This window comes from Eptesicus fuscus, chromosome 19, assembly GCF_027574615.1.
Source record: "Eptesicus fuscus isolate TK198812 chromosome 19, DD_ASM_mEF_20220401, whole genome shotgun sequence".
Lineage (NCBI taxonomy): Eukaryota > Metazoa > Chordata > Mammalia > Chiroptera > Vespertilionidae > Eptesicus > Eptesicus fuscus.
The window spans coordinates 47,607-71,322 of NC_072491.1; the positions used below are offsets into that span (position 1 = coordinate 47,607).

The window sequence follows — 23,716 nt, forward strand, 5'->3', positions numbered from 1 at the left end:
GCTGTCCCTCGATGGTTAGAGCATCTGCCCGTGCAGCCAAGGATCATGGGTTCGATTCCCGGTCAAGGGCATGTACCTGGGTTGCAGGTTCCATCCCAAGCCCCAGTTAGTGCACGTGGGGGAGGCAAACCATGTGTCTGAAATCGATGTCTCCCTCTTCATCTCTCTCTCTCGCCCTCCCTCCACTCTCTCTAAAAATTAATGGGAAAAATATTCTTGGGTGAGGATTAACAACAACAAAAATAGATGATTTGAATGAATGGAGAGAAATTCTATATTACTGTATTGGAAAAATTGCTATTATAAGTGTATTAATTTTCCTCAAAATAAACCTATAAAAAACTTAACAAAATCCAATAAAAATACCTGTTTTGTTTTTTTAAATCTTTTTTATTAAAAGTATTACATATGGGGGGGGAAGTATTACATATGTCCCTCTTTCCTCCCCTTCTAGCCCACCCCTACCCCACACCCCCCTCCTCAGACCTTCACCACCCTGTTGTCTGTGTCCATGGGTTATGCATATATGCATACAAGTTCTTTGGTTGATTTCTTCCCAGCCACTCACCCTACCCCATCTTCCCTCTGAGCTTCCTCAGTCTGTTCTATGCTTCTATGTCTCTGGATCTATTTTGTTCATCAGTTTATTTTATTCGTTAGATTTCACATATGAGTGAGGTCATGTGATACTTGTCTGCCTCTGACTGGTTTATTTCGTGCGAGTGTACCCGCCGTGTCCCGCATGGTTCAGGGTTCGGGTTCCGGAGAAGGCCGCACAAAAATGAAAGAGACAAGGCAAGAAAATACTAATTTGGGCATTGGGGGCCAGGCGGAAGCCCAAGAGAGGACTCCACTTAGTTCTGGCCTTGCCATCCCTTTTATTCGGATTTGGGATCCACCTACAGCCCTTAGGCAGGCAATTCCCAGTAACAGGCAAACTATCCTATCAGGAAGGATTTACAGGAGACTAAAAGGTGGAAGTTGCTTCAGCTACCTTTGCCTCCACCACATAGTGGGAGTTTGGCTTTGACTCTTGCCAGAACCTCAAGGTTGACCAGCCTTCCGGACTCCTTGTCCACCCTTTCTGCCAGCAGAGGTAATTGGCAGCTTCCAACAATTTCGCTTACCTAATACTCTCCAGGCTCCTCCATGCTGTTTCAAAGGGTAAGAGATCCTTCTTTTTTTTACTGTTGCGTAGTATTTCATGGTGTAAATGTACCACAGCTTTTTTATCCACTCATCTGCTGATAGGCACTTGGGCTGTTTCCAGATCCTACCTATCAAAAATTGTGCTGCTGCCCTAGCTGGTTTGGCTCAGTGGATAAAGCGTCGGCCTGTGGACTGAAGGGTCCTGTGTTCAATTCTGGCCAAGGGCATGTGCCCAGGTTGCAGGCTCGGTCCCCAATGAGGGGCGTGTGGGAGACAGCCGGTCAGTGATTTTCTCTCATCATTGATGTTTCTATTTCTCTCTCCCTTCCTCTCTGAAATCAATAAAAAAATATATATTTTTTAAAAAAATTGTGGTGCTATGAACTTAGAGGTGTATAAATTCTTCAAATTGGTTTTTCCATCTATTGGTTGTAATCATTTGATTGAGGGATTCAGGTCTTACGCGTGCAGTCTTTTTTTTTTGTGTGTGTGCAGTCTTATTTTTTTATCAAGCTACAGTCTGTTCAGATTTTAGAAGTTGCGTATCAAAGTCCACACAGAGGTATATCTAATTCTACCTGCATTTCTAATCGGTTGTTTTTTTCTATTTAGTTACCACCCCGTTAGAGGCTGGACCGATTCTAACAGTGGCGATCCGGCTGGGAACTCCGTCTACGCTGGGGTCCTGGGCGGACCCACCGAGTCGCTGCGGCCTCCAGTCACCTAGAGCGGCTACGCTGGCCCGGGCCGGTTGGGCCCTCCGACAGGAAGTTGGGGCGGGACTTCCGGAGTCCGCCTCCGGGCCGAGCCACTTAGCGGCTGCAGCATTGCCCCTTCCCTGAGCGACCCCAGAGCGCGAGGGCGAAACCTGCGCCGTGCCGACCACCCTCCCGCGTGATGTCCGTGCCCACGCGGTGGGTGCTGGCCCCGGACTACCTAGCGCCGACTGGAGGGGGGTCGTGGGAACCGCGGGCGGAGGGGCGGGGTCTGCTGAGCCTGGGCAGGTCCGAGCCCTGGGGCGGGGAGGGGCGGGGGGCGGGGGGCGTTTTCCGATGGTGCACCGCAGGGGCCGACCTGCTCCTGCCCGGAGCCTGGCAGCGGGGCCGCCTGGCGCAGTGCAGCAGGGTGACGGGGCAGCTGTGCGGTGAGTGCTGTCCTGAAGCGTAGGGTTGGGGGGAGGAAGGGCCTCAGGAACTCGGTGGGAACGTAGGGCCGGGGGAAAGGTGGGGCTGTCGCGCAGCACCGGATTGACTGTTTGGAGGCCTCCTCAGTGGTGGATTCGCGCTCCGGGTGGAGGGGTTATGGGGAGTGGGGGGAATTTGCTCTCTCTTGGGAGTGGGGTGAGGGGTGGGTCATGCCCTTCCTGTGGATGCCTGCCGTGGACTGGTGACTGCTTGGTCTTCCACTTGTCCCTGTTCAGCACCAGGTTGAGCCCTGAACCATGAGAACTGGCTTCCAGGTTCATTGGCAGGATCCAGTTTCTTGAGGTTGTTGCACTGAGTGCATGTTTCCTTCCTGACTCCTTTATCTCCTGGAGGCCCCGGTCCTTGCACGTGACCCCTGTGCTCAGAGTCAGGGACAACACATGTCATTTCTTAGAATTCAGGAGGCTAACCCAGGCGCATAACCTCAATTCCCTCTGCAGAGTCTGTTTTACTGTGTAATGTAGCATACCCACAGATTCCAGGCATTCAGATGTGGACACGGGTGGGACGGGGGTTCTGGCTACCGCCGATTGGGTCTATGTCCTCCTGGCCAAGGTCCCACATATACTGAGATGAGAAGAACAAGATCTAAAATGAGGACAGTTTGTTACACTTTATAATGAAAAGACAAAATGTAGCTTAGAATAATCTGGAAGGCTACATTAGAAACTGGGAAGGGGGCTGAATGGCTGGCTGGGAGATACCTCATAAGTCCTTTTCTACCTTTTGAATTTTGAGTCATATGGTTGTGCCCACTTGTTGGCAGTGATAATGATTTCAAGAATCTTAAAATTAAATGAACTGCCTGAATATTGCAAATGACTGAGTCTCCCCTCGGGAGAGGGAGCGTGACCCCCCCCCCCCCCCCACACACACACACACCATGACAGCGCCATCTGCTCTGTTCTGCTGCCACGTGGACAGGTGCCTTACGTCAGTGCTCTCCCTGCTTTGAATTTCGTCTGTGCCGCCTGCTTACAACTTTTACCAGGCTGATCTTCCTGGCATGGTTCGTTCGTTCTGTCTCTTTTGTAACAGAAATTTGGCTGGTGCCTCACCTTCATAGACAGCCAAGGCTTCTTATAGGCTGCCTCCCCGGTAACCCTGCCTCTGAGCCCCATCCACACCTCTACCCCATCGCACCCATGCCTCCTCCCACCTTTCTAAGCAGGTCTAGCCTAAAACCCTTCTCTGCGCCTGGTTTAAATGCTCCCCAGCCCTAGGGCTCCGCCCCTCCCCTGCTGCCTCTGCCCAGAACACGTGCCCATCTCACTGATGCATTTGCTATGATCTGTCTCCCCACTGAGTCCCTGAGTGTCACTCTCACTGCTGTATCTACACGACATCCCAGAACAAGTCCTGATTGGCATGTGGTGGTTGTTGGGGAAACACTGAAAAGACATTTCCAATATGAAAAATCCAACTTGGCCAGGCAGCTCAACTAGAGCATCGTCCTGATACAAAAGGCTCGTGTAAAAGCACATGCAAGAATCAACAATGGAATGCATAAATAAGTAGAACAACAAATGAGTGTTTCTCTCCCCCCCCCCCCCCCCTTCTTCCTTCCTCTCTCAAATCAATCAAAAGAAGTTTTAAAACATCCAGTCCATAGCTTGGCAGGCAGTGGTAGAGGGGTCATTGTACCTATTGATGGTACAGTGTGAAAAAGAGGCTAAGGAAGGGGTGTTACCCAACTCCTGGGTGAGCCACTGGACACAGTGGATTTGCACAAAGATGGAGCACTAGGATGGGTGGGGGATCAGTGTCACTCTATGCAGTGACACTGAGCTGGGAACCATGCCGCTCAACATCAGCAGCCAGGTCCTGGGACCGAGTTCCCCATTGGAGCCCTGCTTCTGGAGGGACTTGGTCTGCGTCACCCTGCGATCCCATTAGTTGTCTGTGTTATAATTAGAGGCAGAGTGCTTCATGAACTTGAGGGACCAAGGCTAGAGGCCAGAAAGGAAGTTGGCCTGGACTGTCTGCCCTGGTGTCCTGAGTGTGACACTTTGTCGTGTATCCAGGTGGGAACGTTTTGTCTTCCTGCTCAAAGAAAACAGGGCTGGAGAGATGAACCCAGTTTGGGAGTCTTTACAGGATAAGGGTTGTTTTTGTTTGTTTGTTTTTAATATATTTTATTGATGTTTAACAGAGAGGAAGGGAGAGGGATAGAGAGTTAGAAACATCGATGAGAGAGAAACATGGATCAGCTGCCTCTTGCACACCGCCCACTGGGGATGTGCCTGCAACCAAGGTACGTGCCCTTGACCGGAATCGAACCGAGGACCCTTCAGTCCACAGGCCAACGCTCCATCCACTGAGCCACACCGGTCAGGGCGATAAGGGTTGCTGATGGCTCAAGCCTGGACAAATTAACCGAGGAAGTTGGTGTGGGCACAGAAGTGAACCCTGGAGCACCAACACGAAGAGGGAGATGAAGAGCCTTGGAGGGAGCCGCTGGTGCAGAGAGAGGATGGCTAAGGAGGGGAGGGAGGAGATGAGGATAGCTACTGTGGATGCTGCCGGTGCGGCACAGAACTGACCACTAGGATGCCACCATGACGACCATGCACCTGTATGCAGCACAGGCTGCCCCTAGCTACCCAAACTCTGGGGCTGCTGGTCCTGTGAGTGGGCCAGGTGGTCCACCCTCAGGGCATTGTCAGGAATGAGGGCCCGCCCACAGTGAGTGAAGGCTCTGTGGGGGTTGCTCTCTTGCTGTCATGGCAGGCCTGAGCTCTTCCACAGTGTGCCCACAGCGTATTGTATGCCCCCCTTACCCACCTGGGGCTCTGGCTCAGGAGTCTGTGTCCCTGTGGCTGGCTAACACTCTACTTGGATCCAGGATCAGGGAATGTGGTGGTGATCCCCGAGACTCAGCATCAGGTTCTCCTCAGGCCTTGGGTTGCAGGGGAGGAGGATGGGTCCCTGGGGCTAGCCCTCCTGCACACTCAACAGCGTCCTTTCTGGCCTCCAGGTCCCAGTCATGCCCAGCCTCAGAGCTCGCCCCGAAGAGGCAGAAATGGAGCCCTCGGTTCCTGGACCGTCCCCTTGGACCCCTTCAGCCCAGGCCTGTGTGAGTGATGCTACCACCGCGACCCACCCTGCATCTGCATTCTGTGACCCACTCGACTGCAGTGACACTGAGCTGGGAACCACCCCCCCTCCCCACCAGCAGCCAGGTACTGGGACCGAGTTCCCCACTGGAACCCTCATTCTGAGGGGCCTTTGTGTCACCCAGCGATCCCCATTAGTTGTCTGTGGTATAATTAGGGGTGGAGTGCTTCATGAACTTGAGGGGCCAACGCTAGAGGCCACAAAGGAAGTTGGCCTGGACTGGCTGCCCTGGTGTCCTGAGTGTGGCACTTTGGTTTCCCTGCCTGACATAGAGGAGTGTAGTGTGATGGTTGCCAGCTGATCCCTGTCTGGCCCAACCACCAGTGGTGATAGTCCTCTTCCCTCAGAGCTCTGCAGGTCTTGGCTCTGCCCACTCTGTCTTCCTTCACTCTGCCCAGCTGCTTCCATCCCCTTTAGAGCCTGGCCGAGTCCTTCCTAACCACTCACTAGCTTTGCTCTTCTGTGGCCCTCAGTGGTGATCGGGATGGTTACTCAGTATTAGCTTTCTTCACTGGGACCTTCTCTGAAGGCTCTGATGAGGGCTGTTGTGCAAGAGGACACTCTTGTGTCCTACGTGGGAGTGTTATACTTGGGACATCTGGGCGGAGTACCCTAGTCAGAAACTTTGTGGCCAAGGAAGGCTGGGCTAAGGGCAGAGATGGTGTGGGGCAGTCCTGTGTGTGTCAGAGGGGAGAGGCAGGGCCAGTAGCATGTGGACATTCCCTAGACACCTCGGGGCTTGCTGATGACCTGCTGTGGGTGAGAAGAAGGGCAGGCAAGGGGCATCTGGGACTTTGGCCTAAACCAAGCATGTCAAACTTGCGGCCCACAGGCCGCATGCAGCCCACAACGAATATTTTTTGCAGCCCAGCCAATATAACAGTATGTAAGGAACGTTTTTTTTTTTTTTTTTTTTTTTTTAATTTTTTTTATTTTATTGATTTTTCACAGAGAGGAAGGGAGAGGGATAGAGAGCTAGAAACATTGATGAGAGAGAGACATCGACCAGCTGCCTCCTGCACACCTCCTACTGGGGATGTGCCCGCAACCAAGGTACATGCCCTTGACCGGAATCGAACCTGGGACCTTCCAGTCCGCAGACCGACGCTCTATCCACTGAGCCAAACCGGTTTTGGCAATGTAAGGAACGTTTTAATAAAAATTTCATAACTTAATTTCTACAATATCCTGTTATACATAATTATTTTTTTAAACATATTTCTTTATTGATTTCAGAGAGGAAGGGAGAGGGAAATAGAGAAACATCCATGATGAGAGAGAATCATGTATCGGCTGCCTCCTGCACGCCCCCCTCTGGGGATCGAGCCGTGACATCCTGGTTCATAGGTCGACGCTCAACCACTGAGCCACGTTGGCCAGGCTATACATAATTACTAATAGCGAACTACAACGTTCATTAATGATTGATTACTATAATCGTGTTGCATTTATTTCCCTTATGAGCAGGCGCACCATTTTTCTCCACTAATGCTAGCAGCAAATATTTTAGCAACCGATTGCCACATCATGAGTCTTATATTGACTTGTTTGGTGTTTGCAACAGGAAATATTTCGCTTTTGGAGAACAAGAAAAAGGGGTTTATTTGCATTACGCATATTAATTTGTGCAGTTATTCAGTGTCTGGTAAGTTAATGTTCAAGAAAAAATAATTTTTTCTTAACATGTTCTATTATTTTATGTTAACGATTACTCATTCATTTCAGCCCTTTGTATTCAGCATGTCTCTATCGAAATAAACCTACGTTTCTATGAAAATTGGAAGTTTTTTTTTGTGGCCCACATAAACTTAAACCTTGTTTACTTGGCCCGTGTTCGCCTTGGAGTTTGACATGCTTGGCCTAAACCAATAGATAGACTGCAGGTGATTTCCTGAGATGTGGGTACTGGGGCAGGTGGCTGAAGGTTGGTGTTCACTTGCCATACTACCTTGACCCTTTGGAACTTCCCTGCCCCTCCCTGGTCCCCTCGAGAGAGCTGGGACTAACACCCCCAGTGGGTCCCACACTCACAGGCTGTATTTTCCTGTTTCCTTCTAAGTTACTTTGTCATTTCAGATTGGGACACCAGGATTGAGGGCAAGGAGTTTCTTCAGAAGGAAGAAGTTTCTGAGGATTTAGACTCACAGGCAGAAATATTAGAAAACTGTATCAGTGATGTTTCCCTGGCACCTGAGCTCGGAGAACTCTGTGAGGACGTATTAGAAAGAGACTGGGGAGTCCCTGGTGACACCGGACAGGTGCAGTCCCTCTGCGGAGAGGAGGACCTCACACCAGTGGCAGTGCTCCTTACCAGCCCCGTAGGGGAGAGAGAGATGTACTGTGATGATTTTGAGAGTGGCTTTAGTCGGAGCCCACACCCAGCGGCATTTCAAGGAATCTCTGTGGAAGAGAGGCCACATCTGTACACGTGTGGCCAAAGCTTCCAACACAGCATGGACCTAACTAGCCACGAGAGTACCCACAAAGCTGAAAGCACCTTCATATGTAATGAGTGTGGAAAAACCTTCCGAGGAAACACTGATCTCATTCAGCATCAGATCATCCACACGGGACAGAAGTCCTTCATAGGCAGTGAATGCGGAAAAGCCTTCAGTCAGAATTCAGTTCTTAAAAGTCATGGGAGATCTCATGTGAGCGAGCCCTACCAGTGCAGCGAATGTGGAAGAGCCTTCCGTGTGCACGCAAACCTCATTAGGCATCAGGTCACCCATGGTGGAGAGAAGCCTTACGTTTGCAGTGACTGTGGAAAAGCCTTCAGCCAGAATTCCAGCCTTAAGAAGCACCAGAAGTCTCACATGAACAAGAAGCCCTATGAATGCAGTGAGTGTGGGAAGGCTTTTAGGCGGAGCTCAAACCTTATCCAACACCAGAGAATTCATTCTGGGGAGAAGCCTTATGTGTGCAACGATTGTGGGAAAGCCTTTAGGCGGAGCTCCAACCTCATCAAACACCACAGGATTCACACAGGTGAGAAGCCTTTTGAGTGTAAAGAGTGTGGGAAGGCATTCAGCCAGAGCTCACATCTGAGGAAGCACCAGAGGGTTCACACTGGAGAGAGACCTTATGAGTGTAATGAGTGCGGCAAGCCATTCAGCCGAGTATCCAACCTCATTAAGCATCACCGGGTTCACACAGGAGAGAAGCCCTATAAATGTAGTGATTGCGGGAAGGCCTTCAGTCAGAGTTCAAGCCTCATTCAACATCGGAGAATTCACACTGGAGAGAAGCCTCATGTGTGTGATGTGTGTGGAAAAGCCTTTAGTTACAGCTCAGTGCTCAGAAAGCACCAGATAATCCACACGGGAGAAAAGCCCTATGTGTGTGGTGTCTGCGGGAAGGCCTTCAGCCACAGCTCCGCCCTCATTCAGCACCAGGGTGTGCACACGGGTGACAAGCCCTACGAGTGTCGGGAATGTGGGAAGACCTTTGGCCGCAGCTCTAACCTTATCCTTCACCAACGAGTTCACACTGGAGAGAAACCCTATGAATGTACTGAATGTGGAAAAACCTTCAGCCAGAGCTCAACTCTCATTCAGCATCAGAGAATCCATAATGGATTGAAACCCCATGAGTGCAACCAGTGTGGTAAAGCCTTCAACCGAAGCTCAAACCTCATTCACCACCAGAAAGTTCACACTGGAGAGAAGCCATACACATGCATTGAATGTGGTAAGGGCTTCAGCCAGAGCTCACATCTCATTCAACATCAGATCATCCACACCGGAGAGAGGCCCTACAAGTGCATCGAGTGTGGGAAATCCTTCAGTCAGCGCTCGGTCCTTATCCAGCACCAGAGGATTCACACTGGAGTGAAGCCCTACGACTGCACTGCCTGTGGGAAGGCCTTCAGCCAGCGCTCAAAGCTGCTCAAGCACCAGCTGACCCACACCAGGGAGTGAAGCCACCTTGACTTGCCGTGAGGCTCACTCCCTGCCCTCCACCCACAATCTGTTCACAAAGGCTGCGACCCTCCAGGGGGGTGTTTTTCACACGCTTTCTCCCGCCCCCCCTCCTGCCATTGCAGCCACCTGAGGTGACCTTTGGGTTCTTTTTCGTTTTGTCTTTACATGTCATGAGCCATGTTTGTTGGGAGGGAAAAGATGATAGAGGCTGCATATTTATGAAGAATTTATTACTGTAATCAAATATAACCAAAAAAGTAGGCATTTGCTTCAAGGTAATTCTTTTGTTTAGTAATTGGTCACAAGGAGGGAGTCCTTTGTCAGTGGCTGTAATCCATATTCTGTTTACATTAAATCAGGTTGAGAGTACGTCAGGTCTGACTGCTGTCACCCTCTCCCATGTGGTGTGTACTCATACCAGCAATCCCTCGCCTTCCTGTCCGCTGCTGCTCCCTTTCCTTTGTGCCTATCTAGTCTGACCCCATGCTTTTTCCTCACGGCTCTGCTGTGACTCAAGCCCCTGCTTAGGGCCGCTGTACAATGACACATACAGCTGTTTCCTGCCTCCAGTTCTGTGCTTTACATCCTGGCTGTCAGCCCCACCGAGGACGGCTCTCTCCTTGCCCCACCTGTTCTCCCTACAAGCTCCCGGGCTTTCCCCCAGGTCCATTCATCACCAGACATTTATAAAGCACCTGCTAGGTGCCCCTAGGTGGAGACTGGCCCTCAGTTTCCCAGAGCTGTGTTCACGCTCCCTGAGCAGGGGGGACTTGATCGAAAAGCAACACTTTTGCTACCAGGACGCCCCTGGTCACCAGCTGCCAGGTCTCAACCTGGTGGTGTCATAGGGTGGATGGGTGGACAGGCCCCTCCTGCATTGTTCCAGGAGGAGAGGAGGAAATGGATAGGTGTAGTCACGTTTGTAACTATGGTGGGGAAATAAGGGTTTGGCTTCTGTTTTTAATGAGGAAAGAGGTTGTAGGAGGCTTGCAAAAGGTCAGTCCCATGGACGTGGGCCAGATTGGGCTGCCCCAGAGACCATCAAAAGTAGCCCATCATTGCTCACTCAGAGACACAGGTTCTCTTCACCCCAACAGCCCCCAACCCGTGTTCACGAGGTAGCACTCTAGAAAATGCTGCCCTGTTACCTCTAACTCACTTGGTCTCTGGGCCTCCAATCTGCTGACCCACGTGCTCCCTCTCTGGTATCCCATTTCTCCTCCTCTTGCCTGAATTCGATCCTTGCTTTTTTCAGCGAGTGCTTGCTGGCCCTCGCTGGGATACAGCAGGAAAGGACAGACAGAAATGGTTGTGCTTGAGGAGTTAACATCTAGTGAGTGAGGACATGACCCAGTGGTCTGACTACTATGAGGCCGTGTAAAGCAGGGAATGGGGTCTGGGACGACCTTAGCCCAGAGCTTCACAGTCCTCAGTAGGGGCGGGGGGTGATAAACGGAGTCCCCTGGAGAAAGCTGCTTTCCATACTCAGGAGGACGCAGCACTGGCTCGGTGTCCACGGCTGCCTAATCGCGCACGTCCTCCCTCTGACCTGCCTCGGCCTCGGCTAGACCGAACCCCTCCAGCACCGACCTGTCCTGCTGAGTTCCTCCGGAGACCTCTGAGCCCCACGCCACCTGTGCCAGATGGAGGGTCACAGGCCCACGGCTCCTCCCAGGCAGCCAGGACCGTTTCCCTCGGGACGCCTCTCCCAAGTGCGTGTAGGCACCGCGGTGCCGCCCACGCCTCCGGGGCGCACGTCTCACACACACACCCCCAATGCGTAAGCACCGGTGAGGCGGTCACTGTCACCCATCACAGCCACCGCCAGGCCCTCGCTAGGTACCGGATCAGCGGGCAGAAGCTCCGCCACGGAGGGAGTGGCAACCCGCACAAGCGGAGTAGAGACCCGCCAGCGCAGAGGCCAAAAGCCGGGCGCGAGCGAGGTACCTCAGTCCCCCGGGACGGAGCTGGGCGGGGTGGGGTGGGGGCACCGGAAGCTCCTAGGAGGCCGTCGGAAGTGTGGCCAGTACGAGGCCCGCGCGCGGGGTGGCCTCTCTAGGCAGCACAGAGACCTCCGGTCTCGGTGGCTCCAGAACGCGCGCCTCGCTGTCACTTGGGAGAAAGGCGCGGGGAGGGGGAGTCGGGGCCGACGTCTGGCCTGGGAGATGTCGCGCTCTAGGATTGGTGGTCCAGGCGAGTGGGCGGTGACTAGGAGGCGGGGCCCCCGGGGATTGGTGGAAGCACGTGCGAGGCGGGGCGTCCCCTTTGTTCCCGAGCGCGGCGGACGGCCGCCCCTCGGTGTGGGGCTGCGGTGTGGACGGTGAGTGAGGCCTGATTGGCGCGGGCGAGCCGGGACTTCTCCCCTCACTGGAGCGGGATCCGGCCCGTCCCCGCACGAATCCGGGGCTTCCCCACGAACACGCACTGCCCCCTCCCTTCGCGCCGGTCCCCTCCTGCGAGGACGCGCCGGAGCCCGCTCCCTTCCCCGGACCCCAGCGGGCCCCGCCCCGGCACCCCTCCCCTCCCCTGCGCGTTCAGGCCCTTCCCCGACCCCCTCTCCCGCGGACGGCGGGCCTTGCCGGGGTTGGACGGGTGCAGCGGGTCCCGGCGGGGAGGGCGGTCGGCCTCGGGGGCGCCGGGCTCCCCGGAAACCGCCTGAGGGGCCCGGAACGAAAGTGCTCGCCGCATCTCACACCCTCCCTGCGTTTTTCTACCGACGCCGTCTTGTTCCTGTTACTTTGTAACGGAGTCCTTTTTCAATGAATGGGACCGACGTTTTCTAACGTAGTTTGCAGATATCCCCCTTGTTTATCACTTGCTTAATATTGTACTAGACGATAATATGCAATAATTTTCGGAAAATACAAGCATGCCGTAAATATAAAAAGTGGAAGTCCATGCGCGCGGAGGAGGCCCTGGCTGGTGTGCTTTGTGTCCTTTCCGGATATACCTGCGCTTTTTTGTTTTTAATTTAAAAGGAGGCTCCGACGCGCGGCGCTTGCGTTTTCTCTGCTGCAGACCGCCTTCTCCGCCCGATCGGCTGTGACCCCCGGGCCCCTGCACAGCGACTGGGCGGTGGACAAGGTCGAGCCCGGGGCCTCCTCCCCGACGTTCCGCATTCTCGCCAGGTCAGTGTCTTAATTTCCGTTCTGGAGGTAGATGAGGTGGACACTTTGGTGTGTTCTGGCCTCTGTGTTTCCTTTGTGATATGCCAGTTCACATTTCCCATATACGTTGAAAACATTCTTCTCAAATGGTCGTTCTGTTCTGGTTTGGGGTTCTTTGAGATGGAAAACCTCAGGTTTTTAATGGTCAAATGTTTACCGTTAAGGCTTTGTGTTGTTTTAAGGGCTCTCCCCAATCCACAGTTATTTTTACAATACACTCTTGTTTTTCTCTGATCCTTGTAAAATGTTGGATCCATCTGGAATTTGTTTTGGTGTGGGTGACCTGGGAATCCAGCTTCATTCTCCACCAACCCCCCGCCCCCCCCCCAAATCATGCTATTTCTAAGTCTACTTACTGAATAATACATATTTTCATTGATTTGGAAAACCACTGCTATTGTGTATTAAATTCTTACATGTCTTTGGGCCCATTTCTGGATTTTGTGGCGGTTTTTATGTGCATAAAATTTTTATTTTGCGAGCAGATCTGCACCCCAGGCATTCTGTTTTGGGTATTTAGAAAGGACCTTCCTACTGAAATTAATGAAAACTTACCTGCGTTTTTATTCTAGTTATTTTATGATGTGATTTTAAATAATTAGACTTTCCATATAAGGTAGGAGATGATCTAACTGTTTTGTCCTATTTGTTTGTTTCTTTGCCTTGGCTCTGTTTTCTGAGCGATTTGTTGAGCTTTGTGTAATGGTGGTTTCATTTTTCTCAGAGCACTGAGCCCTTTGTCCTGGCACCATGTCCTGAATCATCTTCCCACAGCGACCCGAATCCTAGACGGGCCCTGCACTGCGGTTCTGAGCCGCCTCTTCATCCAGGCCCATCTGGCTCTTGCCCAGGCTTTGTGGGTGCAGTGGGCAGGATCAGCAGCATGTTTCCTTGCCCTTTGTGACTAGAATCTTTTCGCCATGTTTTCTGTTATGGGTTGTTAGTGTAAGGAATCCAGTGGCTCACATGTCTATTTGTGGTCACTTAACGCGGCTCAGAGCTGCCACTTCCGAAGGTGTTTCCACCCTGGAAGGCAGTCTCCGTGGACATGATAGGGCAAGGCATTCCTGCATGAAAACCCGGGGTTGAGAGGGGAAGGGGAGGGAGGGAGTGCTGAGAGCCGCCCAGCCCAGGACTCGGAAGGTGTCTGTCACAGCTTGTCACGTGACTTTGGAAGGACAGGCCTCCTGGCATCAAGACCATCAGAAATGGCTGCTCTGCCTCAGTGCTTCACTAATAAACTCACTTTTGCTTTAAACTCTTTAAAAAAAAAGACAATAATGAATTCCAACAAGGGTGTTAGGTTCCTAAAGCTTAGCTTACAAAACAAAATAATAATAATAAAAGTTAAGTTCCAAGCTCTTTGCTTCTCTGCAGTCCCCTTTTTAGGTCTTGTCTGTGTTCTTATTCATCCTGCAAAAGAGTCATTGGATTCCATTAGACTTGCATCGCACTTATACACACAGGTTTGGGGGAAATGGGCATTTTGGGTGAATAGAGGGGCGGATGCAGTGAGTTCAGTGTGTATCTTCTGGAAAGGTGTCAGGATAAACAGGCACGCACAGCTCTTGTTTTAAAGAGAAAGCAGGGTTATGGCGCCCCCTCCAGGTGGCCTAGAGTGCATTCTCCAGATGGGTGCCTCTGTTCCTGGTGTGGTCTGCCTGCTGGGCTTCTGTGTCTGTTGCAGACCCCTGTCAGCACTCAGAAAATGGGAACCCCATTCCTGTCAGGACATCTCCTGGTCCCTCCTTTTGTCCAGCACGTCAGTGTGACGGATATCTCAGCTTCGCTTGTCCAGAACCTGCCTACGCCTGGGCCTCCCGGGCAGATGCTTAGACCAAATTCCCGCGTCACTCCAGACTCACTTTATCAGAACCCAACCTCCCACGAGGCACCAAGGCTGCCAGGCACAACCAGGCATAGCTGCAGTGTCAGTAGTAGCCATGGAGGGTCGTGGTCAAGCCAAGCATGCAGGGCCTGGGGTGGGGTCCCTGCAGGAATGTCGGCCATGAGCAGAGCCATCCCTCCCCAGCCTCTTCTCTTTGGGGGGTTGTCTCTGGGGCAGCCTGGCCTGGCACCCACACCAGACCAGCAGACCACTGGCACCTCTCTGTCTTGCATAGGCCCTTGTCGGCAGACTGTGGGCCGGGCCTGGTGCGGGGGCAGATGCCCAGAGTCCTCAGGTGCACAAGTGTGCCCAGCTTCCCAGGGCCTTTGCCTCCCTGGGTCCACTCACAAAGGGCAGGTCTCCCCAGAAGTCAGGCTCTGCAGGGCAAGGCCAGGCTCCTCATGTGCTCCCTCCTCTTTCTCAGCCCCACAGGGTTCTTTGAGTTCCATCTTCATAAGAGACTCCAGGGACCAGGCGATGGCAGCTGCCAGTCTCCTGCCACCAGCAGCAGGACCCCAGGTGAGCTGCCCCTGAGGCCTGTGTCGCTGCATTTTCTCTTGCCCAGGGCTCCCAGTGGCAGCCTGAGCATCAGCACATTCCCTGAAGTCCATGGCCCCTTTCTGTCACCCCATTAGCTCCCAGGGTACCCCCATGTGTCATAGGGCTTTCCCCAATTTTGGGGTATACCTCACCACATGTTGCTTGCACCCACTCTTTTTTTAAAAATATATTTTTATTGATTTCAGAGAGGAAGGGAGAGAGAGAAACATCAATGATGAGAGAGAACCACTGATCAGCTGCCTCCTGCACACCCCCTACTGGGGATCGAGCCCGCAACCCGGGCACATGCCCTTGACCAGAATCGAACCTGGGACCCTTCAGTCCACAGGCCGATGCTCTATCCACTGAGCCGAACCGGCTAGGGCGCACCCACTCTTTCTTAGACGTGGAGACTTGGCCTGACCTACAGCAGCCCCTGTCGTTTCAGGTGAAGGTGACCTTCGAGGATGTGGCTGTGCTCCTCTCCCAGGAGGAGTGGGACCAGCTGGGCCCTGCTCAGAGGGGCCTTTACCGACACGTGATGATGGAGACCTATGGGAACGTGGTTTCCCTGGGTAAGGCCCCTCAGCAGGCCAGTCTGTGTCTGTGAGCTTCCCGGGGGCGGGGCCGGGGGGGACTTGGCGTTTCCTCAGGGTGCTCAGCTCCAGAGGGAGGTTGGTGCTATCCCACCTGCAGGCTGTTCAGGTGGGGTGGGACGCTCTAGACAAAAGACCTTCCTTCCTCACGAGCAGGACTTCCAGGAACCAAGCCCAATGTGATCTGCCAGCTGGAGCGAGGAGAGGAGCCCTGGGTCCTGGACGGGCATGGGGCCAAGGAGAGCCGGGGCCTGGGCAAGGACAGTTCAGGTGAGTGAGGAGCTGGCGCACCTGCCCTGAGGGCTGAGCATGTCCCAGTGGCTGGGAGTAAGCAGATGGCTTCCACCTGGGGCCTCTCCCAGGAAAGGAGTCTGGGTTGGCGGGACTGAGCCAGAGATGAGTGCACACTTGTGATTCTGCCTGCCAGCACGTACTTATGGGGTGTGCAGAATGTGAAGGTTACCTGGTTCATTTAGAAAAGAGCGGCCCTGACCGGTTTGGCTCAGTGGACAGAGCGTCGGCCTGCGGACTGAAGGGTCCCAGGTTCAATTCCGGTCAAGGGCATGTACCTTGGTTGCGGGCACATCCCCAGTAGGGGGTGTGCAGGAGGCAGCTGATCAATGTTTCTCTATCCCTCTCCCTTCCTCTCTGTAAAAAATCAATAAAATATATTTAAAAAAACAAAACAAAGAAAAGAGCGAAGCACCCTAGTGTGGAAGGGAGGTTAACCTGACCCTGTGGTGAGGCTGAAGTACACTGTTTGAGATGATGAAAAGGGAACCCGCCATCCCCATGTCTGTGTAATGTTGTGCTGGGGTCCCCCACATTAAGACATGATGCGCGCGCACACACACACACACACACACACACACACACACACACACAAGACTGAAGCTAAAAAAAAAATTGGGAAGAAGAAGAAAGGTATTTATGATTGTCTACTTGGGAAAAGGTTGATTAGTATTCACCATCAATTAGGGACAAACTCAGTTTTACTTTATTCATCAGCAACAAAGGTGTGATATTTTCACCAGTTTTATTGAGATAAAACTTCTCTGCTGTCCTCACAGCTGCCCCAGAGGCTCCATCTCTGGCCTAGACTGTCTCTGCTGTCTTGCTCCCCAGCACGATCTACATTACGAGCTCACAGCTCCTCGAGCACAAGTCTGTGGTCTTGTGTCTGTGGGATTAGTCTGTGCAGTGCATGTACTCGTATGTTGCTGTGTGCCCGGCGGGGCTCCCTGAAGTCATAGATGATCCTGCATTTATTTCTGCTTCAAATGGCCTCTAGTAGCCCAGCGTACAGAGGACTCCAGGGAGAGCAGGGCTCAGGCTGCGCTGGGCTGTCACCTGCTGCCATGGGCACGTGTACCTCACACAGGAGTGACCTCAGACTAGAGGGTTACCTTTCAGCCTGGACACCTCTTGTTTGATACCACTGTGCAGTCCCATCTTCTCCGCCCACACAGCCGAGTGCCCCACACCTCTGTGGCCATCCCTGGGCAGCCACGTTCAGGGGTACACCTGAGCTGCAATTTGAGTGGGTTAATAGTTGAGTTAACATTTTCCCTTTGGATGTGTGCTTTCAGAATATGAGAACAAGGGAAGGAACCAAAGTAGTTTGAAGCCATTCAATTCAGAGGAATTATCCGTGATTCTGGAGAAAACTCCCCCAGGGTGGATTGATCAAGGAAATTACAAACCTGAACAGAGCTTCTGTCTGAGTCCAAGTCCCGTGGGCCCCCCTGAAGTTCAGGTCTCCAGCCCAAGCAAGCCACTCGATCAGCAGCCGGCTGCTTCCGGCGGGGAGAGACCTTACAAGTGCATCGAGTGTGGAAAATGCTTTGGCCGGAGCTCCCACCTCCTCCAGCATCAGAGGACCCACACCGGGGAGAAGCCCTATGTGTGTGGGGTCTGTGGGAAGGCCTTCAGCCAGAGCTCGGTCCTCAGCAAACACAGGAGGATCCACACAGGCGAGAAGCCCTATGAGTGTAACGAGTGCGGAAAGGCGTTCCGTGTGAGCTCAGACCTTGCTCAGCATCACAAGATCCACACAGGAGAGAAGCCCCATGAGTGTCTCGAGTGCCGCAAGGCCTTCACTCAGCTCTCACACCTCATTCAGCACCAGCGGATCCACACAGGGGAGCGGCCCTACGTGTGCCCACTGTGCGGGAAGGCCTTCAACCACAGCACTGTGCTGCGCAGCCACCAGCGGGTGCACACGGGGGAAAAGCCCCACGAGTGTGCCGAGTGTGGCCGGGCCTTCAGCGTTAAGAGGACTCTGCTGCAGCACCAGCGGGTGCACACCGGGGAGAAGCCTTACTCCTGCAGCGAGTGTGGGCGCGCCTTCAGTGACCGCTCGGTCCTCATCCAGCACCACAACGTGCACACGGGCGAGAAGCCCTACGAGTGTGGGGAGTGTGGCAAGGCCTTCAGCCACCGCTCCACTCTGATGAACCACGAGCGGATCCACACGGAGGAGAAGCCCTACGGCTGCTACGCCTGCGGCAAGGCCTTCGTGCAGCACTCCCACCTGATCCAGCACCAGCGGGTGCACACCGGAGAGAAGCCCTATGTTTGCAGCGAGTGCGGGCACGCCTTCAGTGCCCGGAGGTCTCTGGTCCAGCACGAGAGGATACACACAGGTGAGCGGCCCTTCCGCTGCACACAGTGCGACAAGGCGTTCAGCCTGAAAGCCACGCTGATCGTGCACCTGAGGACGCACACGGGCGAGAGGCCCTATGAGTGCAGCCGCTGCGGGAAGGCCTTCAGCCAGTACTCTGTGCTCATCCAGCACCAGAGGATCCACACCGGCGAGCGGCCCTATGAGTGCGCGGAGTGCGGTCGAGCCTTCAACCAGCACGGGCACCTGATCCAGCACCAGAAGGTGCACCAGAAGCTGTGACCTCGGCAGCCACAAGTCGCTCACACTTGGGCACACACTCGGGAAACCCCCAGCTCAGGAGAAGCTTCTGTCAGCTGCATAGGAAGCCCTTTGGTAACTGAGGGCCACAGTAATTCCAGGGAGAAGCACTGAGCTCATCACTCCTGGGGAAGAACTTCAGAGGTGCCCATTTTATTTTTTTCAACATCTTGAAGTTATATTGGAGAGTAATCACAGTTGTAGTGGATTTTGGTAAAGACAGTCATAATTCTTTAACATTAGACAGTTTGTTTAAATTGAGAAACTAAGCCCCAGCTGGTTTGGCTCAGTGGATAGAGCATCAGCTGCGGACTGAAGGGTCCCCAGGTTTGATTCCGGTCAAGGGCACATGCCTGGGTTGCGGGCTCGATCCCCAGTGCAGAAGGAGGAGGGGAGGAGTGGGGGTGGCGTGCAGAAGGCAGCCAATCAATGATTTCTCTTATTGACGTTTCTATCTCTCCCTCACTCTCTGAAATCAATAAAAATAAGTTTTAAAAAATAATAAAATAAATTGGGAAACTAAAGCATAAGGATTACTGTCAATAACACTTGCTTACATCCCAAATAAAGGTTTCTTCTTAGAACATTTCATGCCTTTCCTAAACGCAATGATTATTCTAATTATTGCACTTAGAATTAGAATGTTGGACTATTTTCTGTTAAAACACTTAAGTGTCTGTGGATGAAATGATATTAGAAAGTGTCACCAAGTAGCATCATGTAATATGGCTGGAAATCATAAGTGTGTGGAATCTTCTGTTTTGTATGGAGAAAAAAAAGTAAACATTAGTGAGAAATTATACAAATTTAGGAAAACCTTTATCTGGGGCTTTAAATTCATTCAAGATCAGAAGAAATATCCTAATTTTATTAAAAATCTCATCTCAAAAATGAATCTTTTTCTCAAAAACCCATCCTTATGACCAACAGACCCTGTGCCCCAGAAATCATGGGATGTCTTGGGTGTCGGGACCCCATTTGGGTGGAGGTGGGAAGCTCTGCTCAGCCCCAGACACAGTTGCTGCACCTAGTGAGTGCCGCCACACACTGCTGTTTCCAAAAGATGTGACAAGACTTCTTTGGTGCCTGTTTTTAAAACAAAATTCTCAAATTCAAATAGCTCCTTTTCCTATCAAATATTTCTGTTCCTAAGTTTAAGGGACTTTGTTTTTCATTGTTTTTATTCCTGGTTCCAAGAGAGTTTATTTCCGATTGTCAGGTATTATCATGAATCTGGTTTATTAATAATTTTTCACAGTTTTTTCTCTAAAATTTTATCCATTTCTCAGGAGAAGGGAAGCACTGTGCCATCGGTCCTTAAGTCCATAGCAATGCCCGTTCCCCTGTGCAGACCCTCCTGAGGAGCTGATCACAGATGGTACCATCTGCCCTTCCAAGCGCAGCTCTAGCCCTCCCTCATGGAGCCCTCCTCAGACACAAGTCCTAATCCTGTGGGAGAGTTAGAGTAAGAGCGAGACATGTTGATGGCAGCATCAGAATAAGTTCAGTTATGTTGTGCTATTCAGTGTAGAGAATATCATTATGCCTTTTAAATATATATATATATTTTTTTTATTGATTTCAGAGAGGGAGAGACAGACAGAAACATCAATGATGAGAGAGCCTCATTGATCGGCTGCCTCCTGCACGCCCCCCCCCCCCACGCCCCCACTGGGGATCGAGCTTGCAACCCAGGCATGTGCCCCTGACCGGAATCGAACTTGTGACCCCTCAGTCCACAGGCCAATGCTCTATCCACTGAGCCAAACTGGCTAGAGCCCATTATGCCTTTTCTTTCTTTCTTTTTTTTAATATATTTTATTGATTTTTTACAGAGAGGAAGAGAGAGGGATAGAGAGTTAGAAACATCGATCAGCTGCTTCTTGCACACCCCCCACCAGGGGATGTGCCCGCAACCAAGGTACATGCCCTTGACCGGAATCGAACCTGGGACCCTTGAGTCCGCAGGCTGATGGTCTATCCACTGAGCCAAACCGGTTTCGGCTCATTATGCCTTTTCTTGATCAGATGCCATGGACCTCTTGGTGAGCATCAGGCTCAATGTCCATGGAGCTGGGAGTGAGCACAGTGCCCTCCCCCTAGGGAGGCTCCTGGGCTGTGCATTTCTGCCCCAGGAGTGGGAGGTGACACACCACCTGCTGGGTCATGAAGTGGTCCTAGCATCAAAGACCAAAATGATCTGGGGTTCCCTCACCCTGATAACTGCCTTCTCAGCCATTACTTCCCAGCTCTGACTTGTCGGCAGCATTCCACACTTATTTCAAAGTCTGCACATTTTATGTATTTAAATCTATAGTATTTCTCCTTACAGCTAGCAAGAATTTGACAGTTCTTTTCAGATTTTCTATTGGAGAACATTTTAGTCCACCTGAAATTTCTTTCTATGTAACTATAACCTGACATACCTTCCAATAAAAAAACAATGAGCAGAATATATTTGTGGGTGAAGAAAAAGCAGTAACTGGCATAAGGAATTTCTATAAATAAGGGAAAATACTGCCAGGAAAACATGAAAGAGGCTCGTGTGCCAATTCCAAACAATTAGGAACATGTATCCTGTAACACAGAGAGCTGTGAAGGTGGGACGGGGTGCTTTGGTGCTGGCTGCTACTGTTACTAAAAAAATCAGACTCACCAGGTGTGGGGACACAACGCATGATCCACTTCTGGAGCAGATGACTGGAGCCTGAGGTGGCCCTAAGAGGCGGGCACTCCTGGAGGACACGCGGGGGAAGCTGGGCCACTCCATGCATGGGGCCTGGTGGCAGAGGCCCAGGATGACCTTTCCCAGGCGTGGATTTGGCCAAGAGCAGAGGAAGGTCACAGGTATGGTACTGGGAACACTGGGGGTCTCTGCCATGGCCCACCCGGGTGAGTATGGGAAATGCTTGTCATGCATAAAAGTTCTCAACCTGAGAAATGAAGTTGACATGGTGTGGAGTTCAGGGGTTCCCCAAGACTTGCCCTCGCTTCTAATACCAATCAAAAGTTCAGAGGTCACCAACATCACCCTCAATTTCAATAATTTTTTTGCAACATTGACTCAGAACTCACCCTGAAAGCTGACTACAGTGTATTACAGGGAACAGACATTAAAATCGATCAGCCAAGGGATTGCATGGGGGAGAATCCAGGAAAAATACCAAATGCAGGGATTTTGTTGTCTTATCCCTGGGAAGTCACAGCTTTTCCTTCTGGGCACCAATATGTAACAATGTTCGAGGGGTATTGCCACCCAAGGAAGCTCACTTGATCCTTGGCATCCAGAGTTTTTACTTGCCTGCATGACTGACCTCAGACTCCAGCCATAAATCACACTGCTAGCAAACAATGGGCTGTGGCCCGGGTACAAGTAAACACCACCAGGAAAAAGCCAGCCCCCTCCTGGGGTCAGGTTAGCCCTTTTTGCACGGGGGTTAAGAGTGGGGGGGAGCCCAGGCCTGCCTCAAACTGCTCTGACTTCAGTCACTTCCCTCCAGGTTATCGTCCATGTCATAGGCTCATTGCATAAATGAAATGAAATCACAGCAGGAAGACCTGCCTAGGACTCAGTTTCTGTGTGACTGTGTTGTGTGCTCACAGGACTCTGCACAGGTACAGCTACCAGGGAGCCGTTCACTGCTATGAGGCGGGCATCCAAACATCCCACAACCCCAGTGGGTCTAGGACAGGCTCAGTCCTCAGCTACAGGAAGGAAGGATGCAGAAAACGGACAGACTGGGGTGGGGCACAGGCTACACAGCCACCTCCGGGGGGGACTCAAGGAGAGCCTCGGGGGTACACTCGGACTGGGCCAGCCCCCAGGACAGCTCCCAGTGACACTGGCTCAGACCTGATGTCCTGCCTTGGTCTCTGTCCAAGGATGTGCACAGGGTCAGCCACAATCCCAGGTCATGGCACCAAGCATGCACACTGAGCATGACTCAACCTGGCCTCATGGTGCCCATCGGGATGGGCGCTGTCACCTCTCACCTGGGGATGCTGACTGTACGTGGGCCAAGGGCTTCAGCTGTCTGACCCTCTGACCCAACGGCTGATCTGAATCACTGCCAGCTGCTCAGAGCTATCCACAATCACCAGTCCACAGGCAGCCACTGTCAGACGCTGCCCCTCCCAAAGGCCCTCTTGTGACCCGAGAGGCAACAGAACAGATGCAAGGAGTCAGCCCACCAGATGCCCAGGGCTAACGGCCTGAGATGGCCCAGTGGAAACATCTGGAATCCATGGGGCCCTTCGTCCATGCTGCCCCCTCCCTAGATGGGCTTGATCTTGGCCCTTGTGAAAGTGTCACCAACTCACGTTACATGCCTTGTTGAGCCAAAATAAAAGCAGACCAGAAAACTTGTCAAACCATGTTCCCTAGTTTTGCACAATGGAAACAACCAGCATTTTCTTCTTCCGGGGACACTATCATTAAATATGCTTCTTCAGATGGTGCTGCCCACCCGCCTCTCCAATCCTCCCATAGAGGGTTTTTGTGCTCTCTTCAAGGAGGCCAGTCACTTGGGGTGCTACTTGCTCAGGGGACATCCAGACTGATGGTATGAAGCTCAGAGCAGGAGTTCTTAACAATCTGAAGGAAGACCATCTGGGCCAAAGCAGTGTCAGGCATGATTCCACTGAAACCAGCATAAAGATTCCCAGTCAAGGGCATGTACCTGAGTTGCAAGTTCAATTCCTGAGCCTGGTCTGGAGTGCGTGCAGGAGGCAACCAATTGATGTGTCTTTCTCACATTGATGTTTCTCTCTCCTCTCTTTCTCTCTCTCCCTTTTTTCTGAAAATCAGTGGGGAAAAAAAAGCATCCTTAGGTGTCGATTAAGAAATAAATAGATAAATAAAACTATAAAACTCTGAGGAAAACATGGGGGAAACCGTCAGAACATTGGATTTAGCAATGATTTCTTAGATATGATACACAAACCACAAGCAACAAAAGAAAAAAATAGATAAATTGAACTTCATTAAACTAAAAACTTTTGTACATCAAAGGACATTATCATGAGAGTATACAGAGCTCAGCTGGTGTGGCTCAGTGTTTGAATGTTGACCTATGAACAAAGGTCACTGGTTCGATTCCTGGTTAGGGCACATGCCTGGGTTGCAGACTCCATCCCCAGTAGGGAGAGTGTAGGAGGCAGCCAATCAGTGATTCTCATCATTGATGTTTCTGTCTCCCTCTCTCCCTC

General features: G+C 51.9%; 2 protein-coding genes across 3 annotated transcripts; both read left to right on the forward strand.

Moving 5' to 3' along the window:
• Positions 1-1,969: 1,969 nt before the first annotated feature.
• ZNF16 (zinc finger protein 16) lies at positions 1,970-9,755 on the forward strand. Its single transcript, XM_008159690.3, has 3 exons — positions 1,970-2,063; positions 5,332-5,536; positions 7,548-9,755. The coding sequence occupies exons 2-3, from the start codon at positions 5,341-5,343 to the stop codon at positions 9,389-9,391; spliced, it is 2,040 nt and encodes a 679-aa protein (XP_008157912.2). The 5' UTR covers positions 1,970-2,063; positions 5,332-5,340; the 3' UTR covers positions 9,392-9,755.
• A 2,693-nt stretch (positions 9,756-12,448) lies between these two features.
• On the forward strand, positions 12,449-19,094 carry LOC129146996 (zinc finger protein 250-like). 2 transcript variants are annotated; one of them, XM_054708529.1, is made up of 5 exons: positions 12,449-12,522; positions 14,874-14,968; positions 15,423-15,564; positions 15,742-15,855; positions 17,175-19,094. In XM_054708529.1, exons 2-5 carry the CDS (start codon positions 14,927-14,929, stop codon positions 18,488-18,490), a joined length of 1,614 nt encoding a protein of 537 aa, XP_054564504.1. In that variant the 5' UTR covers positions 12,449-12,522; positions 14,874-14,926; the 3' UTR covers positions 18,491-19,094. The 2 variants fall into 2 exon arrangements, with proteins under 2 accessions (XP_054564504.1, XP_054564505.1); XM_054708530.1 differs by having other exon boundaries at positions 15,438-15,564.
• Positions 19,095-23,716: the final 4,622 nt, after the last annotated feature.

Excerpts from the sequence above, each read along its gene's own strand:
- ZNF16 (XM_008159690.3), top strand. The coding sequence starts at position 5,341 with ATGCCCAGCCTCAGAGCTCGCCCCGAAGAGGCAGAAATGGAGCCCTCG. Across the intron at positions 5,537-7,547 it reads CCCTCCCCACCAGCAGCCAG|ATTGGGACACCAGGATTGAG; the intron begins GTACTGGGACCG and ends TTGTCATTTCAG.
- LOC129146996 (XM_054708529.1), top strand. The coding sequence starts at position 14,927 with ATGGCAGCTGCCAGTCTCCTGCCACCAGCAGCAGGACCCCAG. Across the intron at positions 15,565-15,741 it reads TGGGAACGTGGTTTCCCTGG|GACTTCCAGGAACCAAGCCC; the intron begins GTAAGGCCCCTC and ends CCTCACGAGCAG. Across the intron at positions 15,856-17,174 it reads CCTGGGCAAGGACAGTTCAG|AATATGAGAACAAGGGAAGG; the intron begins GTGAGTGAGGAG and ends GTGTGCTTTCAG.